Source organism: Prosopis cineraria, unplaced genomic scaffold (assembly GCF_029017545.1).
Source record: "Prosopis cineraria cultivar Desert tree isolate PC_DT_omini unplaced genomic scaffold, ASM2901754v1 PC1030, whole genome shotgun sequence".
NCBI lineage: Eukaryota > Viridiplantae > Streptophyta > Magnoliopsida > Fabales > Fabaceae > Prosopis > Prosopis cineraria.
In genome coordinates, this window is record NW_026556355.1 from 20,062 (window position 1) to 37,593 (window position 17,532).

General features: G+C 35.5%; 1 protein-coding gene and 1 pseudogene across 4 annotated transcripts; both read left to right on the plus strand.

Moving 5' to 3' along the window:
- The first annotated feature begins 3,931 nt into the window (after positions 1 to 3,931).
- On the plus strand, positions 3,932 to 7,047 carry LOC129299095 (probable receptor-like protein kinase At1g49730). 4 transcript variants are annotated; one of them, XM_054937537.1, is made up of 7 exons: positions 3,932 to 4,342; positions 4,726 to 4,981; positions 5,529 to 5,581; positions 5,668 to 5,735; positions 6,249 to 6,338; positions 6,491 to 6,551; positions 6,630 to 7,047. In XM_054937537.1, exons 1-7 carry the CDS (start codon positions 4,273 to 4,275, stop codon positions 6,935 to 6,937), a joined length of 906 nt encoding a protein of 301 aa, XP_054793512.1. In that variant the 5' UTR covers positions 3,932 to 4,272; the 3' UTR covers positions 6,938 to 7,047. The 4 variants fall into 4 exon arrangements, with proteins under 4 accessions (XP_054793512.1, XP_054793511.1, XP_054793513.1 ...); XM_054937536.1 differs by having other exon boundaries at positions 3,933 to 4,342; positions 5,526 to 5,581; XM_054937538.1 differs by having other exon boundaries at positions 3,934 to 4,342; positions 4,516 to 4,981; positions 5,526 to 5,581.
- Positions 7,048 to 15,853: 8,806 nt separating this feature from the next.
- LOC129299092 (uncharacterized) lies at positions 15,854 to 17,241 on the plus strand (annotated as a pseudogene).
- Positions 17,242 to 17,532: the final 291 nt, after the last annotated feature.

The window sequence follows — 17,532 nt, forward strand, 5'->3', positions numbered from 1 at the left end:
TTTAAATTATTTTTAAAAAGTAAGAGAAGGAAAGACAACAAAAAAATAATATTATACTATTTGTTTGCTTTTTGTTTTTTATTTGAAGGTTATATTTAAAATTTGACTTACTTTTATTTTTTGTATTTTTATTGAATTGGTATTGATGATGTTAATAGAAATGATTTATGTCTCTTCCCCATGACTCACTATAGTCTGCAACCCTATCAACAGGACACTTGTTGATGTTGACCTGTCAAGGAAAAAAATTAAACATTTTATGTGTGTGTGTTTTTTTTTAAATACCAATACTTTAATATTTATAAGTAAAATATTATATAAAATTATAAAATTTATAAGTAATTTTATTTAAAAGGTATTTTAATATTTACAAGTCTATTTCTTAGATCTATAACTCAATTTAACAAATTTACATGATACAAACAAATTTACATGTGGCATTTGTAAATTTTACATGTCTATTTACAAGTCTTTTTTTTTTTTTGCACAAGTTTGCCTACACAAATAAAATACTCTTACTCTTACTCTTTCTCTCTCTTCATCTAAGAATAGCGATTTGAGAAGATGAAAAAAATGTCTCTCTACCTTCAACCTCAACCCTCCACCCAAAACTTTTGCCATCAAAGGAGATAGAGTACGTTAGATCTTAGATGGGCTAGACTTGACATTAATGATGTAACTGCGTGTAAAGGACTTATAAAAAACAAGAAGAATAACTAGATTAAAGAATTTTTTGAAAACATTAGTTATCAACTTGGCATAGTAATTGAGTTTATAAAAATTTTGAAAAAACTAAACATTTATTTGAATGTTAAGATTTCCAGAATTAATGTCTACTTTGATTTTATGGAGATTTTATCCCTTACTAAATGTAACTTCACCCATAGGCACCCTCTTTCAACAATTATTAAAAACATCATAAATATCATTATGATAAACTGAAAAATTACTTTTGATTATATTTATAAAAAAACTAACCGTTGCACAGATTTTATAACTTACAAAGCTTCAAGCGAACATTTTAATATTATTTTATTTAACTGTAGGAGCCTCATGCTTTTAACATGACTTGATCTCAATCTTTTTATATTATTTTTATCGTGATCTTGTATTAAAAAAAATAAATAAATAAAAAAAGATGAAGAAGATGACCCAGTAGCTCAGGCTCGAGTTGCCATGACACGGGCGAACTGGAGCCAAGTGACAGTGCTTGCAAAGTAGACGGATGTAGAGCATAGATCCGCATAGGTGAAGTTGATTTGGAACAGCGATCTGCAATTTTGGTGCGGCGGCTTCATCGAAGTAACGGCGAAGAAGCAACTTCATGAGCGGAGTTTGGATCTAGTGAGGGATGGTGGCTTCGGGAATTTTGTGATGTTCCAGATCCGAGTTTGTGTTCAAGTCGCCATGCTCTCTTTTTTTTTTTTTTGGTTTTTTGATTTTGATTGTTGCTGATAAAAGTTTGGACTTTAAAAATTTGTTGCTATGATTTTTGAAAGTTTGATAGATATTAATCAACTAGGGACTTTTTAGGTCACATGAGAATTGTTAGGGGAATGCAAAGATCATTTTGCGAGGAGCTGAACGCACTGGACTGGAAGAAATCATTCGGCTGAGGGATTGGTATCACTGTGCCCAAGGTTTGCAAATGCATATAATAGAGAAGATTGGTTCAAAGTGAAAGCTTATGAAAAACTGCATCAAATTTATTTATGCATTTATTTATTTTGGGAAAGGATTGGTTCTCCATGGAAGATTATGTGATGTGACACTACTAATCGGATTATGCATTCAAAGTGGAAAATTGTTTGCGGAAAGCACTGAGCTAGAAGAAATTGATGGTGTTTATGCAGATAAGGCTTGAAGCTAGGCACGGCCTCATGCAGACAATTAATTGGGCTGGATTATATTTTTTTTTTCATCTTTTTATTTTAAAAAAATGCCAAGTGGCAAGAAGCGAAGGTAACGATTAAATAAAGGGTCACACTAATGATAAAGCAAAATTGTTCCCTTTTTTAAAATTTTGAGGCAAAATTACTTTAAACAAAAAAAAAAGGATGCTAGATACTATTTATAAAAAAATTTCAGAGCATTGTTATCCTTTAATTTTAAAAAGTTTATATTATTTTTTTATAATATTATATTGTCATATTTTTTATTTATGATATCATATTAGCAAACTAGCATATTTTATATTATATTTTTATAATATCACAGTAACATATTTTTTATTTATGCTGTTTCCAAATGACCTTTTAATTTTTCCATGAATAATAAGTTCATAAATAAAATAAGATGTTTATATTTTTAGTATGACCAAAAGCACGGTAAAATTTAACAAGTTTTTGTTAAAAATAATTTATTATACATTTAGCGCATGAGCAATAAATCTTGCAAGTGGTTTTTTTATTTAAATGCAACAAATTTTTAGAAAGGCCTTTTTTAATGACTCATGAATAACTAAAGCCACATGATTTTTGGCAAAGCTATGTGAAAAGTATGCTCATGTTTTAGATGAGGGAGAAACTATGTATTGTAATATTTTTTATAAAATTCATTAGATTATAAGCTCTTCAAATCAATACAAACTATACTTATATTTTATTTGTCTTGATTTTGTGTTTGCAAAAATACGTTGGCACAATGAATAAGTGTTTAATCTCACTTTCTACTTTATTTCTCATGAGTTTCATTCATCTATTTCTAATTAGTTTCATATAAAGCGCTACATTTTATGCAATTATTAATTGTACACTAGGTAACCGATCCCCTTTCATACAAATCTCATCGCCTTTCTTGTCCTTTGTGCAGTATTGGAGTAGTTGAACTTGACTTAGATAGATTCAGGAACTAATTATTATGTTAATGGCAATCTACTTAAACATCTTATTTAATTATTATTATTTGGAATATTAATACAATATGCGTGTCAATTTTATTTTTAGGGAGATGACTAATTGTGACTTTGCTTTGCCTTGTAAAGGCACTGTAGCTATGTTGGGGTTGGATAATAAACAAGGCAATGATGGAGCAATGAGATAAGGGAAGGTATGTTTAATGATAATCAACAACTTAACTAGTCTTGCTTTTTTTTTTTGAACTCACAAAATGGTTTAATATAATAAGTTTTCCGTTTTTTTTATAAGAATAACTAAGACGGTTTAAATTATATTTCATTAGAATTAAAAAAAAGAGAGACCCAATAATGGAATTTATTATTTTGTAAGTTTTACATGTATGGCTTTTATTTCTTTTTTCCTTCAATTACTTCATCCTATGTTACATTAAGGCCTTCTAGATTTCATGTTTTAATGCATATACTCTTATTCTATAAAAGATCCGATGAGACACAAGCAACAAATACCAGAATCTATTCTATTATTTTTATTCAACTATTGTAAATATATTTTATTTAATCTAAGACGTGAAGTTTGCTAAAATAAAAAAATTAAAACAATTATAATATGTCATGACCTATTAAAATTAGATTATATATTGAATTTAACGTGAGAGTCGCGTTCTATAAAGCCATAACCAAACATAATTAAACATATATTTGCGCCCACATAATGACCGGAGACAAACAAGGAAGAAGAGGTGGGAAAAAAAGAAGAAAATTTCTCCTAATTTTTTATGCATGCATGTGGCATCTTTTAGTTCATAAGTAAATTTAAAAAGATAGTATTTTAATATTTACAAATCTATCCCTTAGATTTACAACACAATTTTATAAATATACAAATAAATTTACATAATCTTTCCATTAACTTTATGTTCAAGGAATTGGAAACCGTGCAATTGATGGCAAAACTTCTGCCAATTGCATGGTTCAATCGTTGACAAATTATCATTTAATTGCAAGGCAGCTTAAATTTGCCAAATCGCCATCATCAGGCTCATTGTGCAGCACTGCAGCTGCAAGCCTGCAACCAAAATCATCACGAACTGACCTCGCCCGTAAACGACAACGCCGTTTTATTGTAAGCCATAAAAATGCCTTTTATTCTTGCTCCTTTTGTAACTAGCTCTGTCAAGTTTATCAACTGAACGTCTTCACCGTCAACGAAATGGAACCTATAGAGTGACGTTGGTAGTTTTTTTACCGACTAATCCGTTACTGACCCACCTTCGGTCCTTCATCATTCTTTGTCTCTCTCTCACCACGAAGGTGAAAAGATTCTGCAGATTTGTTCTATAAAAGTAGTCTTTATAATAAGGAATGGAATTTCACGGTGTTATCTTCATGCTCACTGCTGTTAACCTTCCTTTTTCATGCCAATGGATCCCTTGATCCGCAAGCTGCGCCGCCGCCTTCTTGAATGGCTTCGCCGATCTCGCTCTGGTAACCGAATCTTCCTTCAATTTCTTCCTTTATTTCCATCTTTAATTTCCGCCCTCTCTTAACTTTATCAACTTGTACGAACTCAGGCACTATCACCTTGTGCTAGTTCGATCATATTTTTGGCTGATCTGAAGATGGTATGCTTTAATTGCTCTAAAAGTTTTGTTTTGCAGGGTGAAATGGAGTCTGGAAGTTGCAGTATTTAGTAATTCTGAAAATATCTATATTAATTTACTCCAATGGTTTGGCCAAAAGTAAAAAATGAAAATTTACTCCGATGGTTGATTAAAACAGGGGGCTTTCTGGTTTTATTAGATATTAGAGGTATAGAAGTTCAGACTTTCTAGGCGTTAGCATTGAACTTGTTTAAGCCCTGAATTCAGATCAGATATACTTTATGAGGCGACTTTCGTACAAGGATGTTAAAAGAGCAACGGATGGTTTTCACAGAATCATCTATAGCAATTCTCAAGTTGCTGCATACATGGCCAAATTTGAGGACGGTAGCGTTTCTTTGGTGAAAGAAATAAAGGATTTTGATCAAGCAGATGACATTTTCTACAGCGAAGTGCAATTCTTGGGCCGCTTGCATCATCGACACCTTTTGTCACTCAAAGGATTTTCCATGAGACATAAGAGGTTTGTGCCTGTAAGACTATCTTCCGCTTCACATAATCACCTGTTTAGTTATATACATGGCATTGTTTTTATTCCACTTTCGCCATGCTCATGATCAGAACAGAAGTGGTAATTGTCAGTAACTAAAGTTTTCTTACAAGTATGCCGAGGCTTATGTTTAATATTTTCTAGTGAGGTGGACCAAATTGTTCTTAGCAGCATATTTCTTAAACCGAGTCTCCAATCCTTCCCTCTTGAAGCATACTTTCACGTTCAGTCGCTGTTCATAATGGATTATGCATCCACGAATTATGAATTGCTAGCCAGTTGAGCCACAACCATAGCCGTGGCATTTGAGGTTGCCATTAGGATTCTTACCTGACACGAGTCTTGCCACTACTTAGTGGCAAGTGAGGTGCTTATAGATACTTGCAGTCACATGTTGACGAATGAATGGGAATCCTTTCGTTGCTTTCTGTGTTCTAAACACCATCTTAATCATGTACGGACCACCGTTAATGTAAAATATAAATAAGTCTGACGATTTTTAACATGGGTATATCAGCAGGTTGCTTATTTTTGACAGCATAGAGAATGGAAGCTTGAAGGAACATCTAAATGGTAACGTCAGAAAAGTGGAAATTTGGGGAGCATCATAATGATGTTTGCACTATTTTGATATTGTTTTGTTGATTGAATGATGGCAGATCCCCTGAAAACACCCTTAAACTGGAGGACAAGGTTGCAGATAGCTCTTGATGTTGTGGCTGCCCTGGTAAGCTCTACAATCGCGATCAATCACTCCATATTATACAAGCATGTCCATAAGTTCCAAGCTTTTTAGCTTGCCATATTACTGCACTGCATACATGACACCTTTATTCTTCCTCAGATTTTAAGGCGACTTAATTGGAGAACCAAGAATTTTATTGTCTTCCGAGGTTTCCAAAAATAAACATGATATGCTCACCAAACACGTAGATGCAAGCCAAATAGACCATAGCTTCTTAATTTTAACATTGGTAATTATTTTTTAGTTGAATTCTAAGAATTTGTTGTGATACTCTTCGAAATGGAGAGAGTTTAAGATCATTGACAGATTATTGAACTAATTCTTCTTTGAGCTAATGGATGGAGATTCAACATGTCAGTTACATTCGTTCATTAGTTTTAACTAGGATAATAATAATAATATTAAAGACCTGGAAGGTAAAAGCTACAATTATCTTCCAGCAATTATCTCATTTTGACACGTGCCACTGCTACTTATATGACTATTGTGATGCAGGAATACTTGTTTCTCTTCATTGAACAACCATTATGCCATGTCTCCATCAGCTCTGGCAATATCATGTTAGACGATAATTTTACAGCTAAAGTAAGGAAAACTTTTTTATCTTGCGGCAAACTCTCTCCTTTTCGCGGATACTAATTCGGTCTTGCAGACATGCCAAAAGGGCAAATTAAAAAATATACTCAAACTAAGAAATGTTGTTCACCATCAAATGACATTTCCTTCGGTGTTCACAGCTATCTGATTTCGGCCTTCTTACTTGTGTTGGAAATCCCGTTATGATGCCGAATTCAAGAGGTAAATTCTCTGTAGAATACTCTAGCTGACATGCTCACATACCATTAGCGGTCTCATTACCGACCTAATTCATTTCAGATGACAGCGCGAGGCAGAAAAGTGGTAGCATAATATTCCAATTGGGAGTTTTCATCCTGGAGCTTGTCACTGGCCAGTCATCAGAGATGGAAGGTTCCGATCTAATAGAATGGATCCAGGAATCACGTTTCTACAGTACCATTCATAAGATGGTAGACCCTGATCTTGGCGACAACTACAATTCTGGGGAGTTAAAAACCCTTCTAGCTGTTGCGAAGTTATGTATCAAATCAAGGGACAAGCCTGTATTTACAATCCCCCAATTATTACGATATCTTCAACAGAAGGTGGATATCCCACGTGACTAAGGTTGGACTTCCCTCTGTTTGAAAACCTTAATGGTTCTTGGGAGTTTGGGAGAATATTTCGAACTCCCCTCCCGGTTGTGAATAACAATATAAATTCGCCTTTTCTTGCCTCTTGGAGAATCGATTTCGTTGCCTTGTGGGGGTACAGATACTCATTTGGAGTTAAATGGAGAATATGGACAGAAACTCGCGAGATGTAAATAGATACGAAGGGGGAAGTGTCCAGTGACAGTGATGGGAAGTGAAAGTAAACAGTGGAAAGAAGGGAACCTTTTTTTACCCCCTTTCCTTTTCTAAGTGCGTTTCATATGCAACAGAAGCTATCTAAACGAAAACGAAGTAGTCACGAGTGCCCAGAGGAAACGATCCTGCTTCCTGGTTGAGTTGGCTGGGCCTGGTCGACCAAGATATCATTCATCTAATACCCCTCCCCCTTTTCTTGCCCCAGGGTACTCGTCAATTTCAAAGCAAATATAAAGAAGCTTACATTACATGATGTCAAGTGTTGGCTACAAGTTATAACACTGGCAGCATCGGTCTTCATGGTAGGCCCTTAAAGAGTCTGAGGTCCCAAGTTCAAATGCTAGTCTGATGCCTAAGAAGATAAAAGTTTTTTTTTTTTTTTAAAAGGTGTTGGTTATCAATTAGCTATTTTCTTTTTGACACATACAAATATATCCCGTAAGTAATTAATCAAAGGCAAGTCAAATTTCTTTCATTGCATTACATTAGCTTTTCTTGAGGAAAACCTTGCAGCAACACTTTCACAGGTAGAGAGATCTTCAAACATGAACCGCCGATATTCAACCAAAGTAGCCAAGGGGCTTCTTGCTAGAAGAGTGCTTCAGATGCATGCAGACACCAGAGTTTATGATCAGTCGGTCTCCCCAAATGGTTTGCAGATGCTTAAAATAATCATGGGTAGATGTTTCAATAGATCTAGACAAATCATGGAAAATATATACTTTGCAGTTGGCGAGGCAGAAGCCAGGAGGCAAAGGAATCGCATCCGAAGACAATTAACAATAATGTGAACCTAAGTATCGATTTTCTCTCTGTCTGGATCCGACAATTGCCAACTGCTCTAGCGGCTACAAGATTCAATTTCGCAGCGCTTGTCTTGCATGTTCAAGAACAACAGGGGCCATGACAGACAGATTCATCTTCGACATGCTCCAGCAATTGTGAGATATTGAACAACGGCTCTAGTCGCTACATCAATCCGCAAATATCTTCTAATGGGTTATAGCAAATCTTGTATTGGGATGTAAATGCTCAACAGAAGATAGATTTTTAATAAAAGATATCCTGAATCCTTATGATCCCATATGCCAGGTCGTACTGATTCCCTTGGCTCACAGAAAAAGGCAAAGATGCATTATAGATCAGCATTTTGTTCTTTCTTCACCAGTTTTAATTGATGCTGCCAAGAAAGGGAATTGAAAACATAAAACAAGCATGACATTAACAATGCTATGCTAGGATATTCTTTTGACCCAAAAGGGGGGGGGACAATGCTGGGGCATACAACAGTAATTACAACCAACATCCACACGAAACCCTCTATAATGTTGTAAATTGACATGCGAAAATAGAATATAAACTAATGCTCTGGCTTTAGTGAATGGAAATGTTAGCGGAAGCTGGTAAAGACATGCAATTCACCCATGGTACAACCATCAGCAAAGGCCCATAACTTTTGGAGGCCTAAGAGAGAAAGATGATATCTAGGCTATCCAAGAAAAAGGGTATATTAAGAATGTTAAAATGGAAATATTGCCCAAGGGTGGAAAAAACTTCCAGGTACTTACTCTTCAATTTCCTTAGACAATTCGCTTCGCATTATGACCAAAAGTTATTGGCATCATTCATATCTTTGACTCTACTCCCGCAAATTCATCACTGCTGGGCACATTGCACTCTCTGAGCACCACCATGCATATCCTCACCCTCATCATATGCCTCCTGCTGTGCTTGTTGCTTCCTCCCCATCTCCTCCAAATTGACATCATGGAGTGTAGTCTCCTCACATTCGTCCAGCTCCATGTCCGTCAATCGTGTTGAAGGCCTAAGTGGCAGAACGGCCTCCAAAACTTTTACTTGATCATTCGTCCAGCTGTGCTTGTTGCTTGGACCTATTTCAGATTATAAGAGAGAAAGGGAAGAGGAGTAGAAAAAAAAAACCAAAGAAAACGAGTTTTAAATGTCTTCAAAACTCCAATCTCTTGCTCCAAGCTCTTTTAATGCCCAAACCCTAACAATTAAACTCAAAATGTATCTTAAAGTGAGAAAAATGTGTTATGGGTTGAGCTCTTAGCATATATCCATCCCACCCAAGCATTTTTAAATAAATAAAAGGAAATATTTTATTGACAGCAATAAAAGTTGCGATTTTAGATAACTTTGCATTATTTTCACTATTAATGAAACTTAACCTTTTATGCATTTGATTTACCATCCAAAAGCCTTTCGAAAACATCAACAAAGGTCCATAAATGTAACTAATCAAACCTTAAACTAAAATAACATAAATTTAGCCCAAAACTAAAATAAAAATGCACATTTTGGACAGTTAAAATATACACAATTAAACCAAATATATTAAAATCTAAGAAAAATATGATAAAATGATATAAAATTTTAGATGCTAACACTGCTAAAGTGAGTAAATTAGGTTTCAGCCCATCAAGAACCACTTTGAGATTTCTGAGAAGCCCTTTGCCACAGGCGCCCCTTACATTCTTGTAAATTAGATTAATCATTAAAATAATTTAATAATTGAAAAAACTAGAAGCCCATTAAGGAAATTCAATTTTAGGATCTATAGAATCAAGGGATTTATTGCATAATGTTGGGCTTGGTTGAATAGAATCTATGGGGCTCGGCCCATGGCTTTCAGTTGGATTCAAATTTTATTTGAGCTCCTCCTCAGGATTAGCTAGAGTAAGGGAAGCTTCCATGTCTTCTGTATCAGGCTGAGAGGAGACTTTTATGGAATGGGCATTATTAGTGCGTCCATCTTCACTACTATCTCACGCAAGCATAAGAACCTTTTTACTTTTGTTGTATTGCTTTATCATATCCCTTATCCTTTCTCTGTGCGTTTAGTACCACCTTTTGTTATACCTTCTCAATCTACTCTTCTAGTTAGCTCGCCATTTGTAGAATGATCTCATTGTGCGCAGCAATAACACCCCATTTTATGTCATCCTTGATGTTCTTCGTTTTGCTTCATTTTGTTCTTTTCTTTAATTTACTAATGTTCGGTGGCCCCCCAATTACATTTTCATGCATGGCTATAAAATGTACAACTCCTTAATCCTTGAGTACAAGCATCTGCTCCTCTTCTACAAGCACACCAAAACAGGAGCCGAAAGGATCCCGACAAGAAGACTCGACCATTTTTTCTTTTCTTTTTCGTTGCTTTCATGGTTTCTATACAATAGACCATTACTTATGAATAACAGAGGCCAATTGGGTATTCTCTTTTCCTTGACTTTCACCATTGATGGAATGCTCTGTTCTCGTCCCTTGAGGAATGTGTGATTTTTTTAAAAGGCAAACATCTTATCTGTGCCCGTAAATACAAAGTTAGTGCAAAGCATATGTAATCCTTTGTATTCTAAATGGTAACCTTTCCCTCCAAAAAAAACCTAACTCATTTACTCAGATCAACTAGGAGTCTAGGATGCATATTCTTGCAAAGTAGCCTGTGAGTTGACATGCCATGTGTAGATCAACTTTGATTGTTGAGCCAATTCTATTACGATAAGAGTAAGAGCCTCATTGTCATAATACTCAAGGAAAACTCTTGGCACCTTGACCCAACATCTTACCTTATCAGTAGTTGCATGTTAGGGATTGATTCTTAGTTCCCAAAGCATAACCATCAAATAGTAGTCATAAATCATTAAAGTTTCACCCGTGAGTGCTTGAAATTAGTCTTCCTTTTTCGATAAATTGACCACAAAATAACCAAACCCAATGTTAATCAATCTAATGACTCCTTTTTTAGCCTCCATTACTTGTAGACGAGTGTCAAACGCCTTGAAACCAATGCTTCTATCTAAAAGCTTGATTATCAAGGCTTTCTTCCAAGACTTGTAAAGCCTTTTCTTAAATTTTGATAAAAACACAAAGGTAGGAAAGATCTTGTTTGTATCCCTAATAATTTGATTATTTGGCTCCTTAGGCTCTGAAGGTGCGATGTTTGTCATTCATCTCCTCATCAGAGTTATTGCCTTCCTCTTCTTCTAATTCTTCATTCAGGTATCTTATCCCTATTAATACCTTTAAGTTTTTCTACAAAGGTACATTTCCCAGTTGGGAATGATAGGTTCCTTAGAGCCCAACTTTGGCTAGTGGCCTTAAAGGAGATTCTCTTCATTGTCATAACCTTCTCTATTTTTTTTATCTTCTTTGAGCTTCTAGCAAGTTGATCTTCTTCTTCTGTCATTTGTGCATAGGTTGGAAGAACAAAGAGTTTCTTGGAAGGTGCCATCCGTTATGGTTTCTTAACTGGCTAGCTCAAAGTTAGGTGTTAAGTAGGACGTTGGTAATGGAAGGGTTGGGGATTATGAGCCCAATGCATGCAAGGGTTTGTGATTAGGTCCTTTCAAGTTATTGGTTTTTTGCAACTTCACTAAAGAAGAGCTCTCTCATGTGGTAGAGATAGGGGTGGACCAGGGGCCATAATTTTTTATTTTTTAAAATAAAATATAGAGTCATATATTCTCAGTCTCCTAAAAATATCATTATAAATAGCTAGTTTGTTTTTGCTTGTAAAGAGTAGTTGATGTACATTCATTTTTTTTAAACTTAAATTAATTTTATGTTGTGTATTCTTTTATAAACATAATGAATTACAAGATATTTTTACATTTCAAATTGCCAATTTGGTTGAAAACTGAAGAGATGAAGAGATAGGAAGAGGCTAAGTTAACCCATTACAATGAGACACTAGACGATGTTTTCATTTTAATTCTAGCTTAATTTCTCGTGCAACTCTTTTGATTTGACAATTTGTGGGATTGTGTTAAATGTATCAAAAGGGAAAAGTCTGATATTGCTCGCATGAGAAGAGCTTTTGATGCATATATGTAAAAAATGAAAGTGGGCTAGTAATAGGCTTGGAAAAACAGTGGGCTCGCATGCACAAGACAAAACTAATAAAGCAATTATAATTTAAAACAGATGATTGCCATCCATTGAATTTGTTTTGCAAATTATCAAATTGATTGTCTATTTTGGGGATTTTTGAAAAAACTCAAATTTATTGTTGTTTAAATGTTAAGTTCCTAAGTTACAACCTCAAGAGTTTTATTCATTATTCATCAAGTTTTAATATATATTCAATGATTGTTTATTGTCGTACCTCCACAGCTCCTCAACATTCAAAAAACATGAACATAAGTGCCTTTATGAGTTATTATTTCCTTAAAATTGGTACTTAATTGCTATTTTAAAGTCATCCATGTGGCTACACTTCTTATATATAGTCTGAGGTGTCAAATAGTACGAGACTCTGTGAATTTTCAAGTCAAATCTCTCCTCTGACTCTGTGTTGTATTGCATTACTAAGTATTATTTCTGCTAGTCTCAATTATTTTGTTGCCTTATTAAGTTTTGCAAAACAAATCTGTTTAATCTTGGAGAGTCATTGTGTGATCGATATATATAGTAGAATAGCTCTGAATACTAGTATTATTTGCATGACTCAAATTTAAAAAATACCCATTAGTCGCACCAAATATAGCTATCACGTGATCTACTTATTTTCAATAAGGTCATGTTATACATACTTGTAAAATATGATATCATTTGATTTTTCTTTCATTTTACATTTAATGAGAGAAATTATGAAAATTACTAATAAATTTTGTCAAATTGTAATAAAAATCTTAAAATACCTTAAACGTTATGTATTTGATATCTTTTACAAAATTACTTATTCAAAAGTTAAAAGATTAAGATTGAAAAGGTTTTTTAAAAAAAGTTATTTCTTTTTGTAATAGCCAATTATTGAAAAATTTTTATATGAATGTTTTTATTATGTAATCTTAGCTCCCCTTGATAAAAATTTCTGGCTGTGCTCCAAGCTCTCACTCAGTTTCAAACTTGGTTGAATTTGATGGAACATGGAATTGGGATATCTTCAAAAGAGATCTCTTCTTTTTGTAGGTCTAAGACAATCTGAGATGGGTGATGATAGCGCGGATGGATGCTAAGGAACCTCACTCGAGATAGATTTAGGACGCACAGAACGTCCCATGGGTTAACCAATGCTTGTTGGAAGCTATGGGAAGCAAGGGATAAAACTATCTTTTCACAAGAGAAACCATAAAGCTAACCAAATTTGACGAGAGATCAAAGTTCTCAGTGCGTTTAGCGACAAAGTCCCTGAGAAAGCAGTGGAGCAAGCTAGAGATGTTGTGTGTGCATGAGGAGAGAGAGTTATTGTCTATAAGAAACCGGATTGACTAATTGGGTTTCTCTAAACGGTGATGGGGTGATGAAAGGTGAAATTGGTAGATGTCAATAAAGTCTTTTAGCGATGGTAAATGTTCTTTTAAGTCAACATATAGAATGACTATGCCATCTAATGGGAATATAGCAATCCAAAATGGGACTCGGCTTTGGTAATGGCTCGAGGCTCAGTGTGAGATAGCGTTTTTGTGGCTGGCTCAAGATTCCACTTGTTCTTTTTGTGTGGAGCTACTGAAGATCTTAATCATGTCTCAAGGAAATGTCCATTCCACGGGCCATGACACTGGAAATCGAGGCAGATCACCTACAACTAACAAACTTCTTCTTTGATCCCTTTTAACAATTAGATGGAAACCAACCTAACTCCTACCAAGCGGAGTTCTACTTGGAAGTTGGAATATCACCTCTGGTCTCATGTGCTGGAAATTATGGAACTCCAAAAATAGAAGACTGTTTTGTAATAAATCTAGTCTTATCACGAGGTCAAGGCTCTAGCCAGTCACACAGTTAAAGTCAATGACATGCGCCACCTAATTTCTAGAAGTAGCACTTGGTCTCTTAATGACCGAATCATTTTTTTAGAATCTGGTTTCTATTTTGTGTACACTGAATTCCTTGATGTACGGTCTTCGTTTGAAGGAAATTCTTTTCACTCAAAAACACGAAGGTGAAACTAATAGAGCCTGAGTTGTTAACTTTTTATGAGATGTGGAGGGGACTTTGCTCATTGGTTTTCTGCGGAACATATCAGTGCCTGTACAGCAAGGAAAGATTTGGAAAATTTGTTGATGGCTTGTGTTGAGTTGGCATGGGACCTGGGTACAGGCAAGTGAAGCTTGATGTGGATTGCCTTCTAGCAGTGAGTTTGATAAATCATGACTATTCTCATCCAAATGCAAATGCTGATTACTGAGAAAGATCCATCACAACTTCTACAGAGACTAGATGTAGTTGAGATCACATACGTTTTAGAGAGATCATCATGACAGAGTCTTTTTTAAAGCAAATTGTGCTTGGACGAAGAACCATAGGCATCATATCCTTGAAGTTCCTCTAGTTGAGTTTCAACAGATCCTCACTGAAGATGCTATAGACAAACTGACAAGGCATTCCATAGAACGAGATTTTGCTCAATTAGATTTTTCTTTTCTTCTAAAAAAACTCCAATTAAAAAGGATAAATCATATTATTCTATATTTTTTTTGTTTTTATATAATTGATGACTTTGAGGATTTATTGATGTTCAGATTAAAAAAAAAGGATTGTATTGATGTTAAAATCATTTATGTCAACAATAATTAAATAATGTCTATTTTTTGGGGACATAACCAAAATCTTTATTTATATGATAAATTTTCATTCATACGATTAATTAATACTCCTTATTCAAACTGGAAAAACATGAATTGATTAAAAAATATTAAAGTCCGGTTAAAATATAAGAGTTAAAGAGTCTCTGCATTTTAGTTTTAGAGTGAGTTTTTTTTTTTTAATTTTTGGCAAAGTTTTAGAGTGTTCTTTAAAAAGCATGCATTCCCATTAGTTTTTGTGTATGAATTATTTATCATTTTTGTCACTGAAATCAAAAAAAGAGTTAAATTATTAATATTACTTGAAAAAAAATGCATTTATCATTATTAAATATAACATGGGTCAAAAAAATTTATCATATATAATACTTTATTTTATTTATAAAAATGTAAAAATATAAAAAATGAAAACTTAAAGTCAAGCTATTCATTACAACAATCTGACACTTCTTATTTGTCTGTTACTGTTATTAATTTGGGGTGGTTGATTCAAAATTTATTATTAAATTAATTTTATAATTATAATATAATATTAAATAATATAAAAATTATGTTAATATTAATTATGTAAACAAGTTAATTAAAAACATATTTTTATTTTTTTTTAAAACATGTTTTGAAACTAATTTATAATTTTTTGTTTTAAACGTTTTATCGAGTATCAGTTTTTAAAAATTAATTTTACACTGGCCCAACAGTATCACCTCAAGTGGGAATTTTTTTTTTTTTTTAAGGGTGGGGGAAAAAAAACCTAGACTCACGGCCCTACCCCCTTGCACCGATGGAGCTTTGGGTGATGGTGTCCCATCATCATCTCCTTCTCCCTCCTTGCCTATTTCACAGAACGAGAAGCTGCCTCCTACTTTCAATTCCCTCCTGCGCTCCCCCAGGGCCGTCCCCGCAGAAAGCAGAATCCAGTCTTTCGATTTTCTTTCGCTGAATTTTCTACAATTCCAGACCCCTTCTGGTCACATACATTCCCCACTTTTTCCCGCCTTTCCTCTCACACTTGCAGACCATTCATCCCAAGACCCACAATCCGTCCCCCGCGAATTTCGCATCCTTTCCTTCCACTTCCCCCATCGATTCCTTTCCCTAGCATTGCTTCTAGCTGGTTCAAATGTACTCTAACCCATTTGTCTCACTTGCGCTCTCTTCTCCTTCTCTGCCCATCGTCTACTTACTCGCCCCTCGTGTCCTTCCCCCTCGCCGCACTTCCGTCCCCATTTCCCTCGACGACGAACTTGATGATCTCTCTCTCTTCAATCGCGCAGCTTCACAATCTTCCTCCAGCGCCAACAATCCCTCCAAAGTTTTCCGTCTTTCTCCTCAAAAAATCCAAAGCTCAAGCTTGCCTTTCTCTTCCTCACAAATCTGACCTAATTGGCCCCTCTTTGGGATCGCTTCTTCGACGGCGCCCCCACCAATCTTTACAACATCTACGTCCAGCAGATCCGCTGTGTGAACGTCACGCGCCCCACCAGTGGTGTTTTCCGAGGGCGATCCGTTCCAGCGAAGCGAACCTATCGTGCGTCACCCACTCTCATTCTGCAACGCGCCGACTTCTGGCAACTGCCCTCATCGACGACCCCGCCAATGCCTACTTGTTGTCCTCTCCCAATACTGTATACCTCTTCACTCTTTCAGATACGTTGTACCGCTCCTTTTGTGTCTCTACATTCGATCTGACCTCCCCTGAATCTGATTCCGCCTTGTCTCGTCTGGGTGTTCGGAAGAGGTACAGGAGTTTCATAGAAATAATCTCCAGTGAGCCCCGTCTTTGGAAGCGATACATGCCAGAGGTCGATTTGCGATGATGCCGGAGGTGTCCTTCGAACAATTTCGTGTGGGATCTCAGTTTTTTTTGCGCTCACCCGACGACACGCGTTGGTGGTGATCAAAGATCGTACCCTATGGAGGAAATTCAAATTGTCCTGTTTACAACGACTGCTACCCTGAAGAACATTATTTTCCTACCTTGTTATCGATGGCGGATGCCGATGGATGCACCAAATACACGCTTACGCGAGTTAATTGGACTGGTACAGTGAATGGCCACCCTACACGTACGGCCTTCCGAAGTGTCTAAGAGCTCATTCATCGATTAAGGGAATCAAATCAGTCAGATCTTTTTTATTTGCCCGAAAATTTGCCCCTGATAGCTTGCAGCCATTGATGCGTCTAGCTAAATCAGTCATTTCAAGGACTGAAATATGCTTTTGGTAAGTGATGTAATTATTATCTTCTTTGTTTCATTAATTTGGTTGGCGATATTTTCGGTGTTTGGGCATTACAGAGGGGGGGCTCAATGAGTTGGAACTTTTTCTGTTTGAAAAGTTATCAATCTTGCATTGCTGTTTGAAAAGTCTATCAATCTTGCCCTTCTTTAATATCCATTGTATATTAGAATCACGGGTGGAAGTTTTGTGCTTTCTTCTATCCTCCACTTACTGGCTATTTATTCTTGGTAGCTCCATTTTTGTTCGTATTGTCAAAAGTCGTCTTGTTCGGAGGTGGATTTAAAAGCAGTTGAGGGTGAGAGGCTGTTGAAATTGGAGTGATCAGGTTGCTGGTTTTAGAATATCAAGTGTGACATATTTTACTGGGAATGGGATTCTCTCTTTGTGTGAAACTGTATTGCTGAACTGCTTTGGCATCATGAGTGCTATGCAAAACTTTCTGATGGGGGTTAAGAGACATTGTAGATATGAATGTCAAAATAGCATGCATCCATTATTCTGGTTATTTTCTTTATCGAAATCAGAGCTGATGCTCAATAGTTCTAAACCAACCAACCAA